Genomic DNA, 17,938 nt, shown 5'->3' on the forward strand with positions numbered 1-17,938 from the left:
ACAAGGACATAGGAACGCATTGCTTGTTCATTATAACTTATTCTAACTTTAATATTTGCAGGCTGCACTGACAAGGGACTATCATTTTTTTAACCTGACGAGTATAGACGACCTGTGCGTGCAGCTGACAGGTGAGGCAACAGAAAGTCCGGTACTCGATGAGGACTGCCTGGCCCAGTTGGGCAGCAGGTTGCTTAGTGCCCAGGCTTTCAGACACTGCTTCCTGCCCAACAACTCTGTCCTGATCTCAGCTCTGTGCGGGAGTGGGTCCTTTGACTCGCATCAATCCTTGCCAGAGGGTAGCTGGGCTGCCGCGTACTGCTCCAAAATACACAACTTCTCCCATGTTGACACCAATGAGGAGACTTGTCAGTACAGGATGTGGGCTGTGCATCATTTCACAAACTCCACCCGCCTAGAGCTCTGTGGGCAGAAACACGGATTTAGAGAGTACATTTGTCTAAATGCCACACTCTACAATCAGCTGTTAACATCAGTGCCTCAGTTTGCTGATTTCTGTGCTGATCTTCAGGAAGAACAGGAGGGCAGGAAGTGCCTGCTGCAGAGGTTTTTTGACATGCTCCCAGCGCCGTATGAATTTGACACATCCCGGCTGTGTGTGGATCCGGCTCCAATGCTTGTTGAAGCTCTACACAAAATAAGTGTGTGTGAGGTTGAGGGAGGGGAGCGTGAGGGTTTTTTAGTGGCACTGGGATATGTGTTGAGAGTCCTTGACTTCATGGTGGGGCTCTCTTCGGGTTTGGACGAGGGGGAAAGAGAGGCGAGACAAGGTTTGGGTCAGGCCATCCTTCTCTCCAGTCTCCTTGACAACACCTCCTGGGTCGCACTGCAGCCAGAAGCCTCCATGAGCGTACTCCACACCGTTGGAGTCTTCCTCCGCAGAGAGCAGAACGCCACTCTCAAAGAGGACCTTCTAAGCTGCTTCAGTGTATGCACACACACACACACACACACACACACACACACACACACACACACACACACACACACACACACACAACCACAAAAACACATACAAAAAGTAAAGAGTGAATAATTTGTTTTATTGTTACATTAGCCTGTCTTGTGGGACCTCATCCAGCGGGACGACAACTCCTCTGCTCTGAGGTTTCTGCTGCAGGTACTGGCCTCTGCAGCTACACTCACATTTAAACGTTCACATCAGATCAGCTCAGTGAACTTTATTTTTAGGCAAATCACTTTGTCTCGCCAGGAGTACCTCCAGATGCCAAGAGACAGCATTCGCACTCTAGTGATGTCTGCTGAAAAAGATGATGTTAAAAGATTTCTCTCCCATATGCACCAAAGTTGGGACCAGCTACAAGTTGAAACTGGCCAGGTATGTTCTCAAACACTCCAATTTCATTTTATTTTTTTTTGTGGTTTTTACTGTAAAGTACTTTGGTAGGCCTCGGCCTTGGAAATGTGCTATATAAATAAATATGACATTGACATTGACATTAACCAAATAGAGTGTACTATTATTGATTCAGTCTTTCTAATAAGTAAGTAATTGTGTAGGTAAAAACTCTCATTTCTCTGTTGACTACAGTTCTACTTTATTGTAATCTCTTGTGCTGTATCTATTTTATCTACTGTGTGTCACCGCACTTGCATAGTTGGAGGCCAAATTGAATGAACATCAGTTTGAGTCCCTCTCTTTTGTTTTCTCTGTCAGGCGTCTCAAAAAGAGTTGCAGGCCATGGAAACAATGACTGCTGCTTTCATCCATAAGTTCCCCCGAGTGACCCCTGAATTGTTTGTGGACCTGTCTCAGTTTATTCCCTATATGTCTGTCTCTGATATCATGAGCTTCCCAGCCTCCCTGATAGTCAACGACAGCGTGTGAGTCACTGACACAAGACAGTTGCGCTTAGTTTGATATATCTAACTGTTCTGACAGTAACAGCTTCTGTGTTGCTCTTTAGGTTGACAGCCATTCGTGAACACAGCTCAGGGATGAAGTCGCTGCAGAAAAAGGCCTTTGTAAGAAGACTCCTGCAGTCAAGTGTGGTGGGCGATGTCCCGACGTGGCCACCATACTTCCTCAGTTCCATCCTCCCACTTCTGCCTTACCTCCCAGTCAGTCATTTTCAGCAACTAACATCACAACAGGTAATCTTCTGCTGTAGCTCTCTCACAGATGTTAGTAATCTCAGATATGGTGAAGTGATTAATAAAGTCATTGATTTGGGTTCTTACATGACCAGTTGACAATTTACAGAGGTACTTAAATACATGTGAACCAAATACTTGCATACAGGGCTCAACGACTAACTGATGTAGAATAGTTTAACAAATATTAAACATATGTGAATCAACGCAGTTAAACTTTTTATTGTAGATTCTTTGAGAAACATGCTATCCATCATCAACCACTAAAACATCACTTTACTACCCCAAAATTTGTTTTTGGCTTGTTTCAACATTTTATCTCTTGTCTTCTTTAGCTAACTCCTCTGGTAGAGTTGCTAGGCAACACTAGTCTGGATGTTGTAAGGGGGCGTCATGTGCTCCGGACTCTCTTCAGCAACAAGATTCTTCCCGGTGATAACATATCAAGGTGGGACCCAGTATTTAATGTTTATGTCCACCTTTATGATCACTGAAAGGCTGAATCATCTGATTACAGTACTTCATCACACTCCAATATGTTTCCATGTCATGGTTCTTAATCAGAGCTTCTGTCCTGCAGTCGGTGTTGATATGTGTTTGTGTTTGCCATTGTACTATATTTGAATTAAAAAGTTTCATAATCTGAGGACATACGTGACATAGGTGTTGCCCGATTTGAAATGATCCCGTAGATTATTTGTTGACATCCAAGAATGGCACCATTGAGTTACGTCATAGTTTGTTTAGGTATTGATGTGTGGTGCTGGATCAGGTATGGGAAAATACATCACTTCTCTCTCTCTCTCTCTCTCTCTCTCTCTCTCTCCTTGTTTCCTGTCTGCTATACAATAAAGGCAAAAATGCCCCAAAATAGAAAATAAGTGATAGCAAATGTCTTTTTGCAGGTTAGGAGTCCTTGCATGTTACCTGGATCCGGTGGACCTAGGTTTATTTCTCAAGGACTCATCTGTGTCCTCGACTCTCTGGCAGCAGCTGGCTCAGTGCGTGTCCAAGGGGTTCATCAGTACCAGCGGCAGGGTAAACAGCACATGTTCTCTAGTAGCTCACTACAGAAAATCTGCTTTAAAATCTTCAATATCTGACTAACTCTGTTGAACTGTGTTTTACGTGCAGCTGTCCTCTTGGTTGATACCAGCCATTGAGACCCTGAACATCAGCAGCATGGCTCCCGCAGAGCTGTCTGCCCTCAGCGGTCTGTTACCTCAGTTAAGAGCTTCCTTCCTACTGTCACTCCCCTCACAGCAACTACTGGATGTCCTCTCACAACCAGGATTACACAGATATTCCCCAGCACAGGTCAGCATGGAATTTGTTTTTAATTTTACATGTGACTTCTTATCATTCCTATCGTACGCGAGGTTGTTAAATGTTCTCCACCATTTTGTAGTAGATAATAGTAAGCTCGGTCTCAAGTGTAACTGTAAATGTATAAAATCAGTTGCATTTATTTGAAAGTTTTCAAATTTGATTGAAAAGATCAAAAGAGCATTTTTCTCTAAGATGTTGCAAAGAAATATTATACATTACTAAAAAGAAAAGCCTTGACAGTAATCAGCACTTTGGGGATTTTTTTGTCAGAAATGTAATTCATTTGCTGCCAAGTTTCTAGAGAAAAGAGGAGGATAAACATTCAACATTCATCTTAATTCTTCAATACTTTCCTCAGGCTTTTCAAATGTTATCCAACATTTCAAAGGACACCAATGTAAGTAGACATTTTCAAAATCTTCTTTTGGCTGAATTTCAGCCAGCTGCACTATCATCACTGGGTTTTTATCTTTCTGCCAGCTCACCATGGATAAACTGTGCAGACTGAAGCCGTTACTCTCTGGTCTCTCCCCTGCTGTGCTCAAGGACCTCCAGTGGCCTAAGATCAGTGGAGCTGCCCACTGCCAGTGCTGGAGAGCACTGCTAACTGAGCTTAAGCCTGGCCAAAGAGCCATGCTTTACAATGCAATGCAGGAGGTGACGGTGCTATTCTCAGTCTTCATTAACACTTATCACTTCTCTTATCTTTTCATCTCTCCTTATAATTAGCTGTGGCTCACCTTGTTGTCACACTAAAAGTAGATTGACACAATACAGGTGGATAGGTTCATTTTTACTCTTATAGGTTAACTTACTGGAAAATATCACATTAAGTAAAAACAAAAAAAACTTTGGCCTAACTAATCTGGCACTAGGGTTTGCAAAACACGTTCTTTAAATCCACATGTGTGATACCTGCTTTGTGTTGCCTTTAAGGGCTTTTGGTTTCTTTGTTGTTGTGTGTAACAGGCTCTACACAGAGACTTGCAGAGCATCACTCAGCAGGTAAACTGTCTATTACCGTTTGTCCCTCTGAGGAAGCTGATAGAAACCTTAAATGAAGAAACCATCCTGAATGATGTCAGCCTGTACAGAGACATTCCCTGGTCGCCACAGCAGGTGCACATTTTACTTTAACCTACCTGCGTGTGCTGTTGTGCAATAAGTCTATATGACAACAATAGATTGGCAGTTTTCCAACTAAAGAAGAAAATGTTACCAGCTTTGGTCTTTGCTCCCATTAATCTTCAACTCATTGGTTATGCTTCAGATGAGCCTTTCAGGATATTAATACGCCTCACGCATCAGCTGCCATCAAGCTAATTAGTTTGGATGTAGTACAATGGTGTGGAGTGTAGCATAAATTAATAATGGCTACCTTAAAGGGATATAGTCACAGCCAAGTGTGTGTTTCACCTTCTTTTCTCGGCCTAACAAGACCCGAGTCAAATCAATAACAATTGCCCTTTGCCGTTTGAAACACTGTAAAAAGAATATTGCAAAGAAATAAACATCACAAGTACAAGTACTCAGATAAGAGTTATAAGTAATAATTAAAAAGTGCGCTCTTTTAAACACATGCATGCATACAATGTGCAAATTGCTGTTCGGGGCATAATGGATGTAATTACGAGTTTAAAAGATGTATTGCACTTTGCCAAAGCTACCGAGAAGACAAGTGTGAGTCCAGTTTGAGTTAGTAATGTTCATCACACACAGTGCATTAAGACACTCAAAGACATCCAACAGTTGGATGGAAGAAACAATACAATGACAATTTTACTATTCTTTAGAGTTTTACCAGTGCTGAGTCTAATGGTTAACATCATGTCAAGCTGCCTGTTAGATTCTGAGAGGTTTTGTGTATAATACTACAGTCTGAGTCTGACAGTGGCACAAAAGGAAAACTCATGCAGTATTCAAAATGGAAAGAGTTCATCCTCTGGGATACATGAATGTTTTGGAACGCTGGCTTTAAAAGGATGATGCCGGGATCATCAAAAACACTCAACGCCCTTAGAGTTAAAAGCACTCTTTTTGAAGTATGTATTTAGTCCTTTATATAGCAAGCAAATACATTTTTATTATCATTATTATTTATTTTGAAAGGATTCAAACAGTATGCATGTCATTTAAAATTTTTTTTTACTTAGTATGCTCACTATGTTATTATACCTTCACATCTACCAAAATATGTGTCTGACTTGTGGGCAAGTGCTTACATTTAAGCATGATTTCATGTAGCCTTCTATAATATTCTTGTATTATTATTCACGTCATTAATTTACTATGTTTTTGTGTTAAATGACTTGTGTATGTGCCCTCCCTGAAAGCAGAGTTGACAACAGTCTGTTGACTCATCACCCATTGAAGTCCAGTGCCCTGTGGTCTGAAAGATACAGATGTTAAGATACAGAGCTATGTTTATTGATAAAGGGTGCAGAGCCGGGACATTTTCTCACTGTAGGTGACCAAACAACACCAGGTTGTCTTTTGCAGCTAAGATAAACGACTGGTAGAGACACTGGGGCATGGGGGACAGATGCAGAAAAGACGTAGAAACGGCTCCAACTTGTCTCTGTGTTATGATTTACTGTTTTGCTAAGATTAGGCATGTTCCAAACAAGGTCTCCTCTGGTCTGGGAAAAAGGAATATAAGACCTTTTTCTCTTTTCTGTTTAACTTTGCCAGACACTAACACTGTTACTTCTCTTAACTCTGTGAAGTTGGTTCACCATTTATGCTTTAAAAAGTATAATTAATTCATCAAAGACCAACTCAGTTCTTTTTTTTAGCTGTCTTTATATTTGTTTCAACAAAGTTTTACTTCAAAGCTTCTCCTGTCCTGCTGTACAGAAAACTTCCACAACACATGCAAAACAGATTGTGTAATAACAACAATCTAATTTATCTTCTTTAATTAAAATATTGTTTGTTCTAAGATAAAACAATTAAAATGCAAAGTCAGACATTTTTCTTTTTGTGTGGACAGGCTCAGCTTTTGTTCAAAAGGATCCACAAATTTAAAAACATTACCAGCAAGAGTGTGAGGTAAGTTGGATGTATTGCACCAGAACATTTAGATCTGTCATGTTAGTAAGTAAGTAATTTAGCAGTTTGGTCAGATACTCAGTAAGTATACAATTTAAATAACCTCCTGTCTTTAACTTGTAGAGATCTAGGTCATATTGCCAGTGGAATGAGTTGTGACTTTTTGAGGCTTTGGAGCAATGATACAGATTTCGCAGAACTGCTTCAGTTTGTTAGTGAGCTGCCTGGAGGCATGAGACCCGCTCTGGTGAGGAACAAACACTTCCTCAGACTCTTTATCATAGTCTCTGATACGCAGCCATGATTCATTAGTTTGTTGTTGATGTCATATTTCAAATTACAAATCACAAAAATATGTTACATTCTAACAAGTTCAGATGTGTTTTGGCTGTGTTACCAGCGGAAATGTATCATAGACGAACTGAGAAAACAACCTGAACTCAACCTCAGTGCATTGAGCTCTGGGTTTGCTGCAACTTTACCGTAAGCATCTTGTTATTAAATGTAAATATTTCACATTTTATCCAAAGATAACTACAATCATACCTCTGCTCTGTTCTTTTCCAGAGTGACGATGATAGAGGACCTCTCTAATGCATCTTTCAGAGCCATTCTGGACCACATCCAGGCACACTTTGCTGATTTCCTCAGAATGCCACATTACAAGCAGACTAATTTAGCAGAGAAAGCTGTAACTGAGCTGGTAAAACACCATCATTAACTACACAAATACCGGGTTTACTGCATGGCCTTACATGATGTGCAGGAGTTGGCACATTGCTATGTGTTTTAGTGTAATTAAAAAAAAACATGTAATTGCATATAATTTATAAAAAAAGAAGTGTATAAAAAAATAAAGAAACAGAAATCATCTAAATCTAAATTATCCTCAGCGCCATTAAGATGAAGAAGCAGCACTGTGAGCATTCAGAACTGGAACTCAGAGATGCTATTTTTGGTTTAATGAAATCAGGGTGTGCGTCAGTGATGGTGACTCATATATTTGATTGGTATTAACACATTTATGGGGCAGAAAAAACAAACCATATATATTAGTTCAGGCTCCTCAGGAAAACACACACACACACACACACACACACACACACACACACACACACACACACAAAGAAAAACCGTCTTCCTCCTGTGAAATCCCTGTAAGACCCACTGACTGTATGTGCTGCTCTGCAGGGCTCTTCTCAGGCTGAGGGGAAGATTGATGGCACCACCCTGGACTTCCTGGGGCCTCTACTGCCTTTCTTAGACCGGGACAGTTTGGCTCTGGTGGACAGAGGAGCTCTGGCTCTGCGGCTGGAGGAGATGAGAAGTTTCTGCCTTCCTAAAGAGGCTGTGAGAGATATTAGTGCTCTGCTTACTCAGAAAGACCTGCTCGGGTAAATAAAACCAGCACATCTGCTGAAGAAAACACGACATGTCGTAGTTATGAATCAATAATATGTCCAGAGCTTAATTTCAGTCATTATTTTAAAAGGGTCGTTGGCTCTGTAAAAACTATTTTAAGAGATTGACTTCTAATCATTGACACACTAATCAACTGAATCAAAGACAAAAAAACAGCTGAGGCTGATGGGAATTTCATTACTTTTGTAGGTATTTGGTTAAAAATAACAGACACATTCAAATATCAACCTAATGATGGTGTTAGGGGAACATAAATGCGTGTAGCACATTTTCCACCATCCAGCTGTTGATATATTTCACTCAAAACCACATATTTGAACATTGTGGTGATACTAGTACAAAACTCCGATGATGACCTAAGCCATTAAGAAATATTCTCTGAGGAGAATGAATGTCTGTACAAATGGCAGTCCTTCCAACAGTTGTTGCAATATTTCAGTCCGGCCCAAAGTGGTGGGCTGACTGACTGGAGATGTGTGTACTTGTTTGCTAGGGAGCCATCCAAATGGCGCGTTGGGGATGTGGAACTTTTGGACAGGCTGGTGTTTTCTCTTTCAACAAAGCAGATTAACTCCATCCCACTGGTAAACTGGCAAAAGCATCAGTCCAAGCAAATAATTAATTTCATTGCATTTAAATGGTTTTCTAAAACATAGCATGATAGTATGTCTTTCCTTCTTGCAGACAGTGTTGAATAAAGACACAGTAGAGCAGGTCCTGGTGGGTCAAAGTCACTGGGAGGACAGTGTGGTGGGTGGAGTCTGTGTTACCCAGTGTATGGACCAACATCATCAGAGACAGCAGACTAAGAGTCTCATTCGAGGGATTGTCAAAGCACGGAACAGGAGGGCAAAAGGTTAAATTAATATTTCACCACAAGGCAGCTGTTTTCAATTTCCTTGCGGGAGTCATCCCAAAAAGATTAATAAAGAGAAGTCTAAGTCTGTTGTAATATTGGGTTGAGTGCTTTGTGTAAGTTCTTAATTATATCAGTGCACTGAATTCACTGGCGTCTCTTTGTGCAGTGCCAGTGCCAAGCTGTGCAGACATCAGAGGGACGTTTCCTTCAGCTTGGACATCCACTCAGCTCAGCCGCATGTCACAGGAGGATCTGAAACAGTGTGTAGACATTTTTGCTCAGGACACTTCAATGAACCCTGAGCAGCGCCGCGCACTGTGGGTGAAACTCAGACAGGTCAGTAAAACTGCGAAAGACCACATGAAGTTAAGGTGAATTAATCAAATCATCATCTTGCCTCAAAGTCTGCCTTGTGGTGCAGCAGTTCTTTCTACCTCCCAGCTATGACCTTGTTCCCATCAAGTGTATCTAAACATCAAAGTACAATACTATGTCAATTTGTGGTGTAGTTTTTGAGCAGGTAGTCGCATCTAGGCTACCAGGACATAATGTAATGTCGTGTTTTAACATCAACATTATATGTGGTTGAAACATGTTCTGGTTCTTCACTCAATCCAGTCCTTCAGTCCAGTGAGAGAGCTGAGGGCAGATCAGGTGCTGGCTCTGGGCCCAGTCGTGACTGAGATGGGAGAAAGAGAGCTGCATGATGCCAGTCCCACTGATCTGGGTGTGTTGGCACATTTGGGGACACTGACAGACTGGAGCCCTAAAAAGGTTTTGAATTTTTTTACGCTGATGTAAAACTTTAAATAATTACAAAGATTTTCCTCCTGAAGACTTAAACATGTAGCCTGACAAGCCAGACCCACATCAAGATGGTGGGTCAGGAAACTCTCCATTGGCATGGCTCAATCTGAAGGGCGGGATAAATGGTTGTCTTTCAAATTCCCTCTGCAGGCAATAGGATAATACTATAAACAACCAACGAGCAACGCTAGTTGATAGATGCAACTTTTGCTGTTGATAGATGCAACTTTTGCTGTATCTGATCGGCAAAACTCAGAACACATCTTCCTTTTATAAGAAGACTTCAGTGCTTAACTCTAAGTCTTCCAGAGTCGTGGCCAAAGCCAATTCGAAAGACTATTGTTCGCCAGCAGCAGTATCAGCAGCTATCTTCTTTGTTTTTAAGTAGCAGAGAATTTATGCGGAACTGTCTTTGCTGTATTTATGTTAAGCCCACCCACCAACTCTATACACAATGTGATTGGCCAGACCAGAATTTGATTTTCCAGCTCTTAAGCCAATGGAGAGTTCCTAGACTGACCCTAGCGGCAAATTACGTTTGCTGCTGCTAGGGTGCGTCTAGATTTCTAGGCTATTAAAATTGTCCATTAGTGTCTGTTTAAGGTTTCAATTTGTTTCTTTGTTTGGTTTTTTTCAGATGAGAGCGGTGATTTTAAGTATGATGCGGAAACGCAAACTAAGAGTAGAGCAGTTAACAACTGTTGATCTGGCAACATGTGGCCATCTGATGTGTGGTCTGTACCCCTCAGAGATCAAAAGACTGAGCTCCTACAACCTCAGGTCAGTCAAATACATAAAGCATACATACATTAACCAGGGACCCTTAAGGAGAAACCGAGTAGGAACCCCCTCTTGCATATATTGTGTACAATTGAATTGCATACTAAACTGGGCCCAATGGATAAACATTATGTTTTTACATCAAACATACGTCGGGAAGACACAGTGAATCTTTAACCCTGTCTTTAACTGTACGGCTGCAATAGTGGCTAGCTGACCTATGGTAAGCTCATCTTCAATATATAAATACATTTGTTTTTTCACAAATAGGTACACAAATATTTTCAGACTTTTTAATGTTTGAAGAAAAAAAAATCATGTTTTTGGCGGCCCCCCTGAACTAACACTTAGGACCTCATAGGGGTCACGGACCTCCTGTTGAAGATCTCTGACAAAAAGTATAAACTTCCTCTAGCACAACAAAACTAAACAATAGTTGTAATAGCTATAAAAGAAGGCTCAGCTATATGTAATCACAATACTTATGATATACAGTATATATTTATAAAATACAGTTAAATGGTACACAGGTACTGTGTACTTGTGTATATTGACAATAAAGACATTACATTCTATTCTATGGCATCAAAACAAAGTGGAGCATAAACAAAAATGGATGTATTTGTTGAAGGTGTTGACAAATACTGCTAATTTGTATACAAGGTAGTAAGGACATTATGCACCTACATAGCAGTACTTAGCGGCAGTGAAATCCTTCAAATGCCGTGAAAGAACTGCTTTAGGTTTCAGAGAGTCATCAATTGATTTCACATCCAGCTGTTAACAGATGCTTACTAACAGGAGGCTGGTGCACATTTATTAGCAGCACCACCCTCATAAAACATTTTGCATACCCCCAGAGGAGGATAAAGTCCTAATTTTTTCCCTGACTCTGCAGTATGGCGGTCGTTTTCCTGCGGGAGATGTCCCTGCCATGCACAGAGCAGCAGATGGAAGCACTGACAAGCCGTTTGTCCAGACCTGAGGCCTTTGGTCCAGTCAGTGCTTGGGGACCAGAAGTTTTCACGGAAATTGGAACATTTGCAGGTACAGTAGAAAACAACATCCCTCGGGATACAAACATTTTGTAATTAACTTTTTTTATTGTTTTTTTCCCCCCAAAGAGCGAGGAATATGAGAGTAGTTTTTTTGGATGGATAGGAGCAATTAAAAGATTCCCTGAGGGTATAAAAAGTTTAGGAAAACTTTCATACTTCTTGTGATTTGATGTGAGGAGCATTAATTGTCTGACTATGCAATGTTTGTGTCTCTGTTTAGTGGGCCTGGAGGACATGGTGCTGTCGGCTCTGGTACAAGAACAAATGGAGGGAATCACCCCAGAAGCCATCGCCCTGATGTCTCCAAAAAAGATGGCAGTGAGTTTCTCCCATGATTTTAGGACTATTCATTGTTTAGTTTCAGTATAGAAGTTTGAACAATTCAGCCAAATTTGCCAATAGTGCTACTTATAAAGTAGAGCTATTGGCAAATTTGGCTGAATTGTTCCAATTTGGGATATAACGTTTAACTTCTATAACAATTATGGTCTCATAAACTATAAAATATGATGTAACTATGAACACATATTTTAGTTTTTTTCTTTTTCATACATAAGCTACTTTTATCAACTTTTTTTTTTTTCAACTTACCATTTGTAGATATAACTAAATCCAAACCAAATGTTACGTAGTTTTCCTCACAATAACTGTCATTGATTTACAGAAGTGTTTAATACATTATTAGGATATTTAAAAAGATATTGTTGGGATATGCTATAAAAATATAACTGAAAAAAAACATTTTTTTAATGTTTTTCTTTCTGCAAATTACTTATTTACTTAAATCATTTCATGTTTATTTGTATAGGAACAACTATGTAGCACAAACCTATGCCACACACCACAACATTTATAGCCAAAGCTAATTTGCAATACCCGTCCCTAGATGGGCCTTTAAAAGACATTAAACTCAACAACATACACATAAAAAAGACAGAACACAAACTCAACAACAACTCTTACTGAAACTGGCTGAATCTGCAACTTACAATGTAAAGCAAAAGCAAACCCACGACCCACACAAACCCACACAACAGACAGACATTGGAAAATACAGAATATGATTGTTATGTAATGGATGACTGGCTCAGAGACTTATTGGCAATCGGGCATGGTACACATATAAGAATATACATAATTAGTGAGGCAAAAAACTGAAGTAATGGTCATGTAGAATACATGATCTAATTTGGGAAGAAGGATATTTAGTGAACCCTACATATTGAGCATGTACTGTGTGTTGAATGTTTAAATATCACACACACATAAAGAAACTGAAGTATAGTACATTTTACGGAACATTTGTTCAACTGTTATGTGAAAAATGAAAATACAGAGTTCCTCCTCTCACTTGATAGTGTCCTGTTGGAATAAGTCAGTATGTGTGTTGGGTGTGTGTCGGACAGGTGGTGTTCAGTGCTGTTCAGATGTCGTGGCTGAGTGCGGAGCAAGCGTGGGCTGTCACCGAGGAGCAGTGGGCAGAGCTGGACACCGAGCAAAGGCACGCTGTCGGACTCGCTCGATACGAAGGAGACGTCCTGCTGGAGCTAAGAGGTGTGCCTTGAAAACACATTATGGAGACAAAATGTCCTTTTAACAACCTCCTTCATAATAAGACTGTTATAGTTATTTTATTTATCTGAGGAAGTGTTTGTTAGCGCATATACTAATCCTTGTTCCCACTAACCAATCTGACTTTTATGTTGTGTTTATAAGGTGGTGATAAATGCTCTGTTTGTCTGCTTCAACAGGGAGAAACTCGGCTCCAGTAGGCGACAGCTTCACTATACGCTCACTGGCTCTGTGCCTCTTTTTTTTGCAACTTATTTAACAAGCTGGAATGAATCTACTTGTCCCCTGACCCCCCTTGGTATCATCATATTTGTACTCACAAATAAATAACTGTTCTGTTTCCTTTGTGTGTTGGTCCTTAAATTTACTTCACTCTTGATTGTGCTCTACTGCACATCTTGACACTATGTAAATAAGTGTACGTAGTTGTAGTGCAGCATGTGTAATATTTTTTGTTAGAACAATCAATGGAAACAATGCAATGGTTTATGATTATTTGATAAATGAAAGGGGCTTTCCAAACTTTACAGGTTGTGTGATCAAGCAAACACACCTGAGATTATATTTTATTGAATAAAATATCTTGAAACCTTTCCCTTAAACAGACATTGGGGTCTATAAAAGAAGGTTGAAATCGTTACCCTATTTATTTAAAAAAAATGTTGGCCTACCATCTACCATGGCCCCCGTGACCTCCATGGCGACCTAGGATCTACTACCTTCTACCAGGATCTGCAGTAGTTTGTTATTTTCATTTCAGCAAAACTGCAGATTTGATGTATCATTCCTTTCAAAGTAAACTGCCTGTCCCCTGTTTTATCAACTACAAACTGACATTCACTTAATTATATAATGTTTAGTATATTTCTATACAGTTAATTATGTAATACTTGGAAAATGTGTGCTTCTTTTTTTTTTTTTTTTTTTTTTACTTTTGGACATAAAAGATGTAATTGGTAAAAAATGGGTAATGGGTAAAAATGCTCCTGCCTGCAGATACTTTTGCTTTCTTGTTTGTGGTACTGCATTCCAAATGAGAGTAAAATCCAGAGACCACTGGTAGTCTCAGCTAAATATAGGACGATGTAGAAGGAAAGAGGCCAGATTACCAACTAGGCAAAGCAACTGTAACTGCTCCAGGACAGGGGCCCCATGTTCACCGTCTGTCAATTGCTTTTTGGTAAATAAATTGATTGCACATTTGTTAAATAATCCGACCCACTAGACTACAGTATCAGTGAAGGTAGCGTGCAGCATTAGCTAATTTGTACAAGGGCCTTGTGTGAAAATGTCATTTCGATAATGGTTTCTTTTCTTTCTGACCACTTTATTTCTTCACAGCATTTACGTAGTCCCAGTAGAGAGATTTCAGGAAATGGGGAGGGAGAGAGAGAGAGAGAGAGAGAGAGAGATCTAAGAGAGGCAGGGAATGACGGATTAATGATGCTTTAAAGATCCCCAAGCTGAATGCGAACTAGGCACGTTGCGGTTCATGGTTGACCTCTAGAGCAGCTCAAATGCATATTTCTAATTAAAGTTGGGGGTCACAAAAAATTATCATATATATTATAACTGTCTGACACACAGAAAACCTGGGACCAGATAGTTTTTCTCTAGCGTAAGAGGCCACTGGCTGGTCTGGGGAAATAATGAAACTTCCATGTATAGTCTACATTGTGATTGGTAAAAACTTGGAAGTGACAGGACACATACCCACTGCACAGTGATAGGGAGGAATGGCTGGAAGTCAATAGGGGTCTAAAGGCAATTTTTTTCCCGGGGTTCCCCTAAGTGGGCCCTAAGAAATGTTCATTAATTGTGTGTGTACTAGCCACAACAATTTTCTCGATAAATATGGTGCTTTCTGGCATTTTACTGGGCATCTATTAAGTGTTTTACAGTAACACTAAAATACAATAAATCCATCTATCTATGAATAAATACCTTGTTTGGCAGCTGCCAACTTCAGTATCAGCCTCAGTATGAAGACCAAGGTGCTGTTCCGCTTGTGACCAGCAGGTGGGTGTGTCGCAACGCTGCTGGCCGGTTAGTAGGTGTTGTTCTAACGTCTGGTCTCCACTCTGTCCACGGCCGTGACGTATTTCCTGGGGCTTGTACGGACCACTCAGCGCTACACCAGAGGGGTATCATGACTATTTATAACCAGCTATTCTATCTCATTAATTTTTCAGTCGCTTCACCGTGCCGTCGTCGGTTTTAACACCGAGGTGAGAGACAACAACAAGCCGGGGCGAGCAGGATGTAAAAGGAAGCTGGTAAGTTGAACGGATTGTAAGTTTCCCATTTGCTTTCGAGATTGTATTTTTACTTGTTCGGGATGCGTGCTCGGCGAGTTTTCCTCTGGTACCACCGGGACCCTGTGTTTGTTTGTGTGTGTGTGTGTGTGTGTGTGTTGCGAAGGGGGGATCTCACACACTCACTCACGCCGACGTGACGTCGACTGCGCCGTGTCCGGTTTCTGTGGTCGTTCCTGGGAAGAATTGTGTTGTTCGTGCTCCACACTGCTCGGTCGGTACGGGTAGTAAAATGTAGCTAAGGTCGGAAATGTTCGTCAGGGGTGGATGAGAGGAGAGGAGAGGAAAAGGGGAGGCACCTGTGAGACGGAGCAGGTCAGCCTACCGCGGTGTCAAGTTTACGTTGATCCCGGCGAGGTACAGTTTCAGACATATTTGTCAAGCGCAGGAGTCATCATCGGTTCAGCTCCAGCCTCTGCTCCGTGGGACATTACGAAGACGTTTTGTTATCACGGACTTAACGTGTGAGGTGAGTCAGATAACCGCAAACTCCTATCAGCTGGTGTATTTAAACCTCTTAACTTTAGCTTATGAACAAAGTATTTAGCGTTACAGGCCGGAGGTATGAGAAGTTTTCCGGCTCCTTAACTGTGACTGCAGTTAATCTTTTTGTCATTTTTTTACAGTAACCTACGTGTTGTTGTTGTTTATGTTGTGCAGCTCATAGGAAACTTACTTTTTAACGTTGTACTCTGATGAATCAGGGATTATTAAGGTAATGCCTATATATTCTTTGGAACTGAACGTTGACATCAGGGAGTAATCAATGCAAAACACAGCTGATGTTGTTTTGTTACACTGGACTGTGTACATTTTATTTTACACTCTGATTAAACAGAGCCGGAATTGGTATGAATTCTAACTTCCTGTGAAAAGAGTCACTGAGCTTCAGCTCTTAAGTGTCACAGTAGAATAGAAATGGGTGTTTCATTATGGGAACTGACCTCCTTTGTGTTTGTGCTTTTACTACATCCAACACTGACATTTTATCTCTCCAGTGTGGCAATTCTGAGCTGCTGATCATTATGATTTAACACTGAAACAAGGTTATATATCCACTTACATGCAGTTACGTTCCATACAATGCACTTTATTTGGGGTAGTAAGTGTCAAGCTGTTTGCTTCTACTGTACGATAAGATGTTTCAGTACAGTTAAAGTTGAGTGAGCACTAGTTGAGTGAGCACTGGCTTATACTATACAAGGCTACTGCTTCTTATCTTGGGAAAGCTAAACTTAGAAAGGGAAAACTCTATGGTTACTTGTGTAGTAGAAAATATTATGGAAGTCTTTTGTATGCCACATAAATAATGAATCATTAGTGTAGTAAGTCTATAGAAGTAGATGACCATGCATCGGTTAAAACAAATATACCAGGGGAAATAAGGAAGAACAGACAAGGGCAAACAATGGGGCCAAGGAGGTGTTAGTTGAAAGACAGAGGTGATTTTCCGTTCTGCTCGTTGACATCCTGAATAAAGGCTTTTATACTCATTGTGTCAGGATCTAGATGTATAACTCTCCAGAGGTGTGCATTTCAACCATTTTGTTTCCTGTTTTCTCCTTTTACTTAGGGCACCTGTGGACTTCTAACAGAGGTCCCAAAGCTTTCACAGTGCCAGTTTTTTGAAATATTTTAATTAACAACACATTGAAGTGAATTCAAATACAGTCTCTGTGAAGATTTCAGAGGCTTCCTTTAACGTGTACAAAGAAACACATCACAACGTTTTCCTTTTTGACCCTAATTTATACTTGTAGAACAAGAACCCTTGCTGTGATGCACATTACAGATTTTATTCATTTAAATGCTGATTCTGATTACACTGCAACCTTAAGCACATTTAAAAAAAAAAAAAAAACAAGGCAAATGTGTATAACCTGATTTGAAGACGAGCCAAACTATCTGAACATTTAAAGCATATTCTTTGTGATAATAATGGTCTAATTGTTGGCTTGCTGCTGGTTATTACACTAAAGACCATATTTTTATAAAATAAATGGCTTTGTTAAGTTAACTCAGATAATGTACACATTTGCTATTAAAAATTAGTCTTTTTAGTTAAAGGAACACACCGACTTATTGGGACTTGAGCTTATTAACCGTAATCCCCGGAGTTAGACAAGTCAATACATACCCTTCTCATCTCTGTGCGTGCTGCAACTGTCTCTGCCACCCCCAGCATTAACTTAGCCTAGCAAAGATCCTGCAGGTAACTGGTTCCAGCTAGCTACTGCTCCCAATGAGTGACAAAATAACACCAACATCTTCCTATATACTTGTTGTGATTTTTGTAGTCACAGGGTGCACAAATAACAAGTCACACGAGACACAGCCATCTTCTAACCGCGTACTAACTGGGAGCTATATTCTCAGAAAGGCAAAGCACTGGTATGCTATTTAAGAGACTAAGAGTTCATCTGGAGTTTGCTCAGAGTTTGAGTCATAGAGTCAACAATTACTAGATAATAAAAACATAGCGTTCATTCTGATTCTCCCCTCGATCTCATTCTTTTCTGAATTTTGTCTATCAGCTTCCAAAAGTCTTCGTCTAGGTATTCTGGCTCATTAAGATATGGTTCTGGATCTTGGTTTGATACCAAGTAAAA

The 17,938-nt window shown here is 40.3% G+C and overlaps 2 protein-coding genes and 1 long non-coding RNA gene across 5 annotated transcripts in view; 2 read left to right on the forward strand and 1 right to left on the reverse strand.

The window, feature by feature from the left end:
• Window positions 1–481, reverse strand: part of LOC117943147 — a 16,584-nt gene extending 16,103 nt beyond the window's left edge. Inside the window, exon 1 of the long non-coding RNA XR_004656296.1 lies at window positions 472–481. This is a non-coding gene — a long non-coding RNA (uncharacterized LOC117943147). The remainder of the gene's footprint in view (window positions 1–471) is intronic.
• Window positions 1–13,357, forward strand: part of LOC117943096 (stereocilin) — a 16,817-nt gene extending 3,460 nt beyond the window's left edge. Inside the window, exons 4-28 of the mRNA XM_034869018.1 lie at window positions 62–949; window positions 1,079–1,141; window positions 1,235–1,360; window positions 1,700–1,866; window positions 1,950–2,136; window positions 2,472–2,584; window positions 3,042–3,174; window positions 3,271–3,453; window positions 3,824–3,862; window positions 3,946–4,122; window positions 4,435–4,584; window positions 6,458–6,516; window positions 6,640–6,763; window positions 6,917–6,999; window positions 7,084–7,219; window positions 7,708–7,910; window positions 8,432–8,522; window positions 8,623–8,794; window positions 8,964–9,133; window positions 9,416–9,571; window positions 10,242–10,384; window positions 11,283–11,431; window positions 11,663–11,760; window positions 12,849–12,996; window positions 13,194–13,357. Of these exons, the coding sequence (XP_034724909.1) occupies window positions 62–949; window positions 1,079–1,141; window positions 1,235–1,360; window positions 1,700–1,866; window positions 1,950–2,136; window positions 2,472–2,584; window positions 3,042–3,174; window positions 3,271–3,453; window positions 3,824–3,862; window positions 3,946–4,122; window positions 4,435–4,584; window positions 6,458–6,516; window positions 6,640–6,763; window positions 6,917–6,999; window positions 7,084–7,219; window positions 7,708–7,910; window positions 8,432–8,522; window positions 8,623–8,794; window positions 8,964–9,133; window positions 9,416–9,571; window positions 10,242–10,384; window positions 11,283–11,431; window positions 11,663–11,760; window positions 12,849–12,996; window positions 13,194–13,273 (4,038 nt within the window). The 3' untranslated portion in view covers window positions 13,274–13,357. The remainder of the gene's footprint in view (window positions 1–61; window positions 950–1,078; window positions 1,142–1,234; window positions 1,361–1,699; window positions 1,867–1,949; window positions 2,137–2,471; window positions 2,585–3,041; window positions 3,175–3,270; window positions 3,454–3,823; window positions 3,863–3,945; window positions 4,123–4,434; window positions 4,585–6,457; window positions 6,517–6,639; window positions 6,764–6,916; window positions 7,000–7,083; window positions 7,220–7,707; window positions 7,911–8,431; window positions 8,523–8,622; window positions 8,795–8,963; window positions 9,134–9,415; window positions 9,572–10,241; window positions 10,385–11,282; window positions 11,432–11,662; window positions 11,761–12,848; window positions 12,997–13,193) is intronic.
• A 1,711-nt stretch (window positions 13,358–15,068) lies between these two features.
• furina (furin (paired basic amino acid cleaving enzyme) a) overlaps window positions 15,069–17,938 on the forward strand; it is a 70,906-nt gene continuing 68,036 nt past the window's right edge. For 2 of the 3 annotated variants that reach the window (XM_034879031.1, XM_034879056.1), the window contains exon 1: window positions 15,479–15,798. The gene's annotated coding sequence lies outside the window, so the exon portion shown is untranslated. Of the gene's footprint in view, window positions 15,291–15,478; window positions 15,799–17,938 lie in introns of those variants that run through there. The other variant, XM_034879038.1, reaches the window with a different exon arrangement.

This window comes from Etheostoma cragini, chromosome 1 (assembly GCF_013103735.1).
Source record: "Etheostoma cragini isolate CJK2018 chromosome 1, CSU_Ecrag_1.0, whole genome shotgun sequence".
In the NCBI taxonomy this organism is placed as follows: Eukaryota; Metazoa; Chordata; class Actinopteri; order Perciformes; family Percidae; genus Etheostoma; species Etheostoma cragini.